This window comes from Zeus faber, assembly GCF_960531495.2.
Source record: "Zeus faber genome assembly, chromosome: 17".
Lineage (NCBI taxonomy): Eukaryota > Metazoa > Chordata > Actinopteri > Zeiformes > Zeidae > Zeus > Zeus faber.
Window position 1 is genome coordinate 20,652,459 of NC_137204.1, and position 6,900 is coordinate 20,659,358.

The following is a 6,900-nucleotide window of genomic DNA, read 5'->3' on the forward strand; positions in this document are numbered from 1 at the left end:
ATCCAAATATCGACGGAGAGTCAATTCCCTTTCCCTTCTTTTTCCTCCTCCTCCCTCCTCCACCCGACTGCCCGCGCCCTGTTTTCCACCCCGCCGGCACCGTACGCTTTAGAATCTTTGCGCCACGCCCTCTATGGCCACGCGTCGTGGTTCGTCGTTGTTTTTTTTTCGGCTCCTCCCCGTCACCCCTTTTTGTCGCAGGTCATTGTCCAGCGCTGTCTCTCCGCCAAGAACATGTCTCACGTGAAAGCCGGCTGCATCCTGTGCGGGCTACCTGAAGCTGCTGCCCATGTTCCTGATGGTGTTCCCCGGCATGATCAGCAGGATCCTCTACCCCAGTCAGTGCTTCACCCGCCGCCGTGCACCCTCCTCCAACCTCCTCAAGATGCATTATACATGTACATTCTAATAACCGCTCTGCTTACATTCACACGCACATTGCACTGTGGATGTAGCTCAGTTCAGTTCATTTCGCTCACTTTTTGTATTTTCTATTTCTATTTTCTATTTAAAGTCTATTTGGGGACTTTTCTCGGCTTAGTTTTCCTATTTTTTTCGTAATTATTTCCACCTTTTTATATTTTCTTAGGGCTTTATCGAGTCACTTTGACTTGGTTGTGATCACTTTATTTACTTTATTTTTTTTTTTACATATTTTACTGCTATTTATCTGCAGTGTTGAGAACTGGGAAATTTTGCATCTCAGCACGAACGTGATGATGCGTTCCGCGCTGCAACCTTATGTGCCGACAAATAAAACATTGCCGGCGGGTGGAATCGCCGCAGAAGCGCTTTCATGGTCGGACGTAGGGTTTAAGCAAAAAACTCTGTTCTGAACACCTACCGCCTGCGTGAGCGTCTGACTGTGTTGTAGACGAAGTGGCTTGCGTGGATCCCGACGAATGCCTAAAGTTCTGCGGGGCGAGCGTGGGCTGTACCAACATCGCTTATCCCAAACTGGTGGTGGACCTCATGCCGAACGGTACGTGGCGAGACGCCCCTCTCTGAAACCAAACCCATTTGTGTTTGCAGTGTGTTTTTTCTCACCCGGTCACAGTCTCAAAGGGCATCGAAAGGACAGTTTGACGGCAGTGACAAATAGCAAGAGGCATGAAATATTGTAGGTGCTTAATGGGCAGACGATAAAAAAATGACATAACAATGAAAAAAAAACAAAAAAAAACAAGTGGGGGCGAAATTGAAAAAAAAAAAAAACATCAGTTATCCCTAGAAACAAGGTAGTATCTAAATGAGTTAAAAACAGTGCGCCGAGACATAGACAAGGCAATAATCCCTTTTTTTTCCTGGCCAAGGTCTTCGGGGCCTGATGCTGTCGGTGATGATGGCCTCTCTGATGAGCTCCCTCACCTCCATCTTCAACAGCGCCAGCACCCTCTTCACCATGGACATCTACACCAAGGTCCGCCGCCACGCCTCCGAGAGGGAGCTCATGATCGCCGGCAGGTAACGCGCTCGTATTCATATCGCCGGTCTCCATCTCCATACGCAGGTGAAGGCTCGTATGGGGCTTAGGTGGTGGGATTGCTCTGCTTTTACTCCTGCTTTGTGGCGTAGAGCGGTGGAGAGTCTTTCATTTGTTTGGAGTCATTCTCATGGAAGCAGCATGAAACTTGTCCAAAGTGAGTTGATACACATATTCACAGAGAATGTGAAATAGTTCATTGAAATATTACAGTACACAAAGACAGCTGATACACAACGCTGCTGCCGGGGTTTTTTTTTACCAGGCACTAAGAGAAGCGACGGCATTATCACCAATCCTTGCCGCCCTTCACTGGTTGCCTGTGAGTTTTTACCGCTTGTTTGTAAAACCCCAAGTGGTCCGGCACCGGCCCACATCTACATCTACATCTGTGATCCGCTAACTCGCTATGAGCCTGATCGCTGCCTGAGATCCTCCGACGGGGCCCTACTGATGGTTCCAACATCTCCGCCTGTCCCTCAAGGTGACCGGGCCCCTGCTGTTTCGGGGCCCCTCAGCTGTCGTCGGGCAGACCAAACCAGTATCCTCTTTTAAATCTCTTCTTAAAACTCACCTCAATCGTACGGCTTTTTCTTAACTGTTGGTATTTGTTGTACTACAATCGCTTTGTCTCGTTTCACATCTTATGTCTTTGAATTTATATTCCTTTTAATATTGTATTTTATTGTAAAGCACTTTGTAACTTGTCTTTGAAAGGTGCTGTATAAATAAATGTATTATTATTATTATACTTAGTTGTCTTTAACTGCAACATTATTTTACTGTTTTTTTCTGTGCTTTTCTTATCGAAAAATGAATTACTGTACCACACCCGGGCAAAAATACGAAATACTGATTTTATCAATTTTAGACATGACAACAGAAGGAGTAGCGAGGGGAATGTAGTAAATATGTGTATTCATTCATTTCGGACATGTTTTACGCTGGTTTCATGGCAATGACCCCTTTGCCCTTGTGTATGAAATGTGCTGTACAAATAAACCTGACCCCGCCTTCTGAACACACCTGCTGTGTGTGTGTGTGTGTGTGTGTGTGTGTGTGTGTGTGTGCGCGTGCGTGCCTGTGTGTGTGTGTGTGTGTGTGCGGGCGCGTACGTGCCGTACGTGCCGTGTGTGCGGGCGCGTACGTGCCTGTGCAGAGTTTTCATGCTGGGCCTGATCGGCGTGAGCATAGCCTGGATTCCCATCGTGCAGTCGGCGCAGAGCGGGCAGCTCTTCGACTACATCCAGTCCATCACCAGCTACCTCACGCCGCCCATCGCCGCCGTCTTCATGCTCGCCATCTTCTGCAAGCGTGTCAACGAGACTGTGAGCGCAGATAACAAGCGTTTTTTTTTTTTTTTTCAACCGTTCGGGTGATATCGACGTGACACATTCATGGCGCCTGTATTTCATTTTCTCTTTCATCCAAAAGCGTATGCAACGTGGTGTCTATATCAGCGCAGACTATCTACGCCATAAACACTTCCGGGTCATTCTTCCGTTGTTATCAACCTAGTGCTGAGTATTTGTACTTGCATACTTTAATTAGTTTCACTCGTGCAGACTTTATACTTTTACACTGCGTTTATCTGTAACGCACGCATGGGACGCTGCTCATCACAGCAAAGTATCAACGGCAAAGCACGGCCATGTTCCACTGTGATGTACCTAAAAGTACCGCAAAATACAGCGAAACACAAAACACCACCGCACCCAGCCACATCCACTGGTGGATGCCTCACGCCTACCAGCCACAGACTTTTTCCGTCGGCGGCATTTTAATATCAGTAGATCAGAGAATACGGGGGTTGTTAAGTATTTATATTACCCTGTGCTCATTTGAAATTTTCAAAGCAGAGTATTTAAAGGCGTCCTATCCAAAACAGTTTAAAAATCATTTAAACTCACGACTTCAGACAAATTGTCACTATGTCAATTTGCCAATTTGATCATCCTCATTGATCGAAAGGCGCTTTGGCTCATTTATGTTCATTTTTTTTTTATAAACAATCCACAGACTTCATGAATGAAAGTGTTTCGTCCGGTTTCAAAGAAACCATCCGCGCACCCTCGCGTGTGTGAGCGCGTGTGTCGGACTCCCGAGGTATCGACCTGAAAACCCCCTGCTTCCCCCCCCCCCCGCCCCCCAGGGAGCGTTCTACGGCCTCCTGATCGGCCTGGCCATCGGACTCTCCAGGATGATCGCAGAGTTCTCCTACGGGACGGGGAGCTGCATCAACCCCACCACCTGCCCCACCATCATCTGCGGAGTTCACTACCTCTACTTCTCCATCCTCCTCTTCGTCATCTCCTGCATCGTCATCCTCAGCGTCTCCCTCATGACCAAGCCCATCGATGACAAGCACGTAGGTGGACACGCACGTTTGGGCTTAATGAGGCGTTTATGGGGCTTTTTTTCCCGCCGCAGGGACCAGGGACGGCGTCTAAATTGAGTTCCGGCGGACAAGGTCCCTGGAACCAAAAAGTTCCAAAGACCGCATGTCCAGTTTGTTTTTTTTTGCTCTAAAAATGTTCCATTTGTATAAAAAAAAACGGAAAACAACTGTTTTTTTTTTTTTGTTTTTACAGAAGACTAAAATGGATAAAGAAAGAGAACCAAAGTGATATTCGTTTCCGGACGTTACCGGACGGGAGCGGAGCAGTTTGTTGTAAAAGTCACGTGCAAAACAATGACGCGTAAAAGCAGCCGCCGCTTTTTCATGCGTCAGCGGAGTCATTTGCATTATCCTCACGGGTCTTCGGAGTGGAAGGGCGGTGGAAACGCAGACAACGGCGGGCCGGAGGAAATTTTTAGTTCCTGGAAAAACAAGTTCCTGGGACTAAAAAATGTCCTGGTACTTTGGGCAGAAACGCGACTGTAGTCCCTGTACCTTGAAAAGCGGCTCCACATACTTCACAGAGTACATCCAGCGTAACTTGCCTGATTTCACAGACCACTGAAACTTATTGAAGTCCCAAACGCTGACGCCAACGTGGTATCGTTTCCGCAGTTGTACCGGCTGTGCTGGAGCCTCCGAAACCGCACGGAGGAGAGGGTGGACCTGGAGATGGACGACTGGACGGAAAACAAAGATTCAGACACCGTGGATATCGAAGGTAAGGGCCCTACGTCGGGTGTAGAGCTCGTAGAACACACACACACACACACACACACACACACACACACACACACACACACACACAACACACTCTATAGCCACAGTGAAAAAAAATACATAAAATTGCCATTTCTGCTTAAATAAAATCGGCTAAGTAATGTAATTTCTCTTAAATGTACTTAAAGAGTTGAAATTAAAGAACTAAATATCAAAGTATTTGATTTGACATTTTAGCCTTTTTGTTTCTGCAGATGATGCTCATGCAGACCCTGATTACAATGCACATAAACACACAACGGGTGGTGTCATGGTCATTGATAAAGATTTAAACCTAATGAATCGTTGATGAGTGATGTAATCCAAAATCATCCGTTTGTTAGATCCGGTCCCCGTTCATTGTTTCATAGCTTGGGATACATCTAAATATGAATCCAGATTTGTTTATTTATTTTTTCATCTCTTCCTTCCCCGTCCGCACAGAGACCCCCGAGGAGCCCAACCTCTTCAAGCGGGCGCTGAACTGTTTCTGCGGCCTCCAGCAGCAGAAGGGCCCCAAGCTGAGCGCCGAGGAGCAGGCCGAGCTGCAGAAGAAGCTCACCGACACCTCGGAGACGCCGCTGTGGAGGAACATCGTCAACGCCAACGCCCTCATCCTCCTCTGCGTGTGTGTTTTCTTCCACGGCTTCTACGGTTAAACAAAAAGGGCCCCCTTTTTCCCCGAACGGGACGGCCCCCGAATTAGACAAGGCCCCTGTCTACCTCTCTACAAACCCCACCTTTCAACAACTTATCATATCGTACCAGTGTTGATGATGTAATGGTGTAGGTGATCTTTATTATCACCCAATTCAATTATTATTAGCACCGTGTTAATCAACAATTGAAATGTATTGGCAATAATTCTGAAAAAGTAATGCTTGTGGTTCATTCAGTCATTCAAGAGTCTGCCTTTCTGGCTTTGGTGTAATCAGGAGTCTAATGACATAAACTCTTTATTTATGTAAATAAAAACAGCCCGCGGATACACTCGTCTTGAGATTCATCGAGTCGTTGTCTAAAAAAAAAAGCCGCTAATCGGTCGCAGCAACCACGGTACACCTACGTGATGGGTCCACACTCCTGCCACAGCCCTTGAGCAACCCTCTACAGTAGCCCCAGTTGCTGTGTAATGTCCCTTCTTCTTAATGCATGAATAAAATCCACAAAAGAAAATAAGTCTATGTTGTACATAAAAAATACACATAAAAAAACTGTATTAAAAAAGTATTACTATCAAACTATCATTATATTTAATACCTCTATTGAGTAATACTCATATGTCACCCCTATCTAACCTTCAGTTAATGATATATGGAGTCATTATTATTATTATTATTATTATTATTATTATTATTATTATTATTATTATTATTATTATTATTAATAATAATAATAATAATAATAATAATAATATGTTATTGTTATTGTTATTGTTACTGTTATTATTGTAAGTATAATTATTATAATTATTACTATTATTATTGTTATTATTATTATTACTATTACTATTACTATTACTATTACTATTACTATTACTATTACTATTACTATTACTATTACATTACTATTACTATTATGATTATTATTATTATTATTAGTAGTAGTAGTAGTAGTAGCATTAGTATTTACAATAATGCATTTTTCTCACTTCATACTGTGAAAAGGTGGAATGCTGAAGCTACTGATAATTTTATAATCTTATAAACTTATAATGATTTGTTTCATCGAGCACTTTCATTCGGAACATTGAATTGAGTTAGAAAGTTATTTACTTTTATGTGAAAAGACGTCTTTGTTGGCGGTGTTGTGATTTTGACTGAATTTGGAAGAAAAGGACGCGTCACCATGCTTCTATTGCTCCATGTCAATGGTGTGTGACTCATTATTGGAGATCTCAAGGACAAAATGTTTTGTTGACAAACATTTTCCAGTGATGAATAAGTCATAGCGCTCATTTTGTCTGTTCGACTCTATTTAACGTCCTTTAACGTGATGAAGCAACGGCAGAAATTGTACTTCATCTGTGTTATTTCTTCCTGCCTATCAAGCCGAGTACAGTTCATATCACGCCTCACGCTGCTGGCTCACACAGTCGGGCCGTTTACTTATTCTTTGCCCACTATTTCATTTAAATATTATTTTATTAATGACTAATATTATTAGAATGCATGGCTGTTTCCCCCCCCACAACAATGACTCAAGCACAACTACAGTCTCTCCACTGCCCCCTCGTGGCCTTTTGATGCCTACGCAGGAT

General features: G+C 44.0%; 1 protein-coding gene across 1 annotated transcript in view; it reads left to right on the plus strand.

Annotated features, from left to right (window-relative positions):
• slc5a1 (solute carrier family 5 member 1) overlaps window positions 1-5,299 on the plus strand; it is a gene marked incomplete at its 3' end in the record, with an annotated part of 11,805 nt that extends 6,506 nt beyond the window's left edge. Inside the window, 8 exon segments of the mRNA XM_080017774.1 lie at window positions 202-267; window positions 269-338; window positions 875-982; window positions 1,314-1,464; window positions 2,643-2,811; window positions 3,636-3,851; window positions 4,497-4,602; window positions 5,085-5,299. Coding sequence (XP_079873900.1) covers window positions 202-267; window positions 269-338; window positions 875-982; window positions 1,314-1,464; window positions 2,643-2,811; window positions 3,636-3,851; window positions 4,497-4,602; window positions 5,085-5,299 — 1,101 coding nt within the window.
• Between the last annotated feature and the right edge of the window lie 1,601 nt (window positions 5,300-6,900).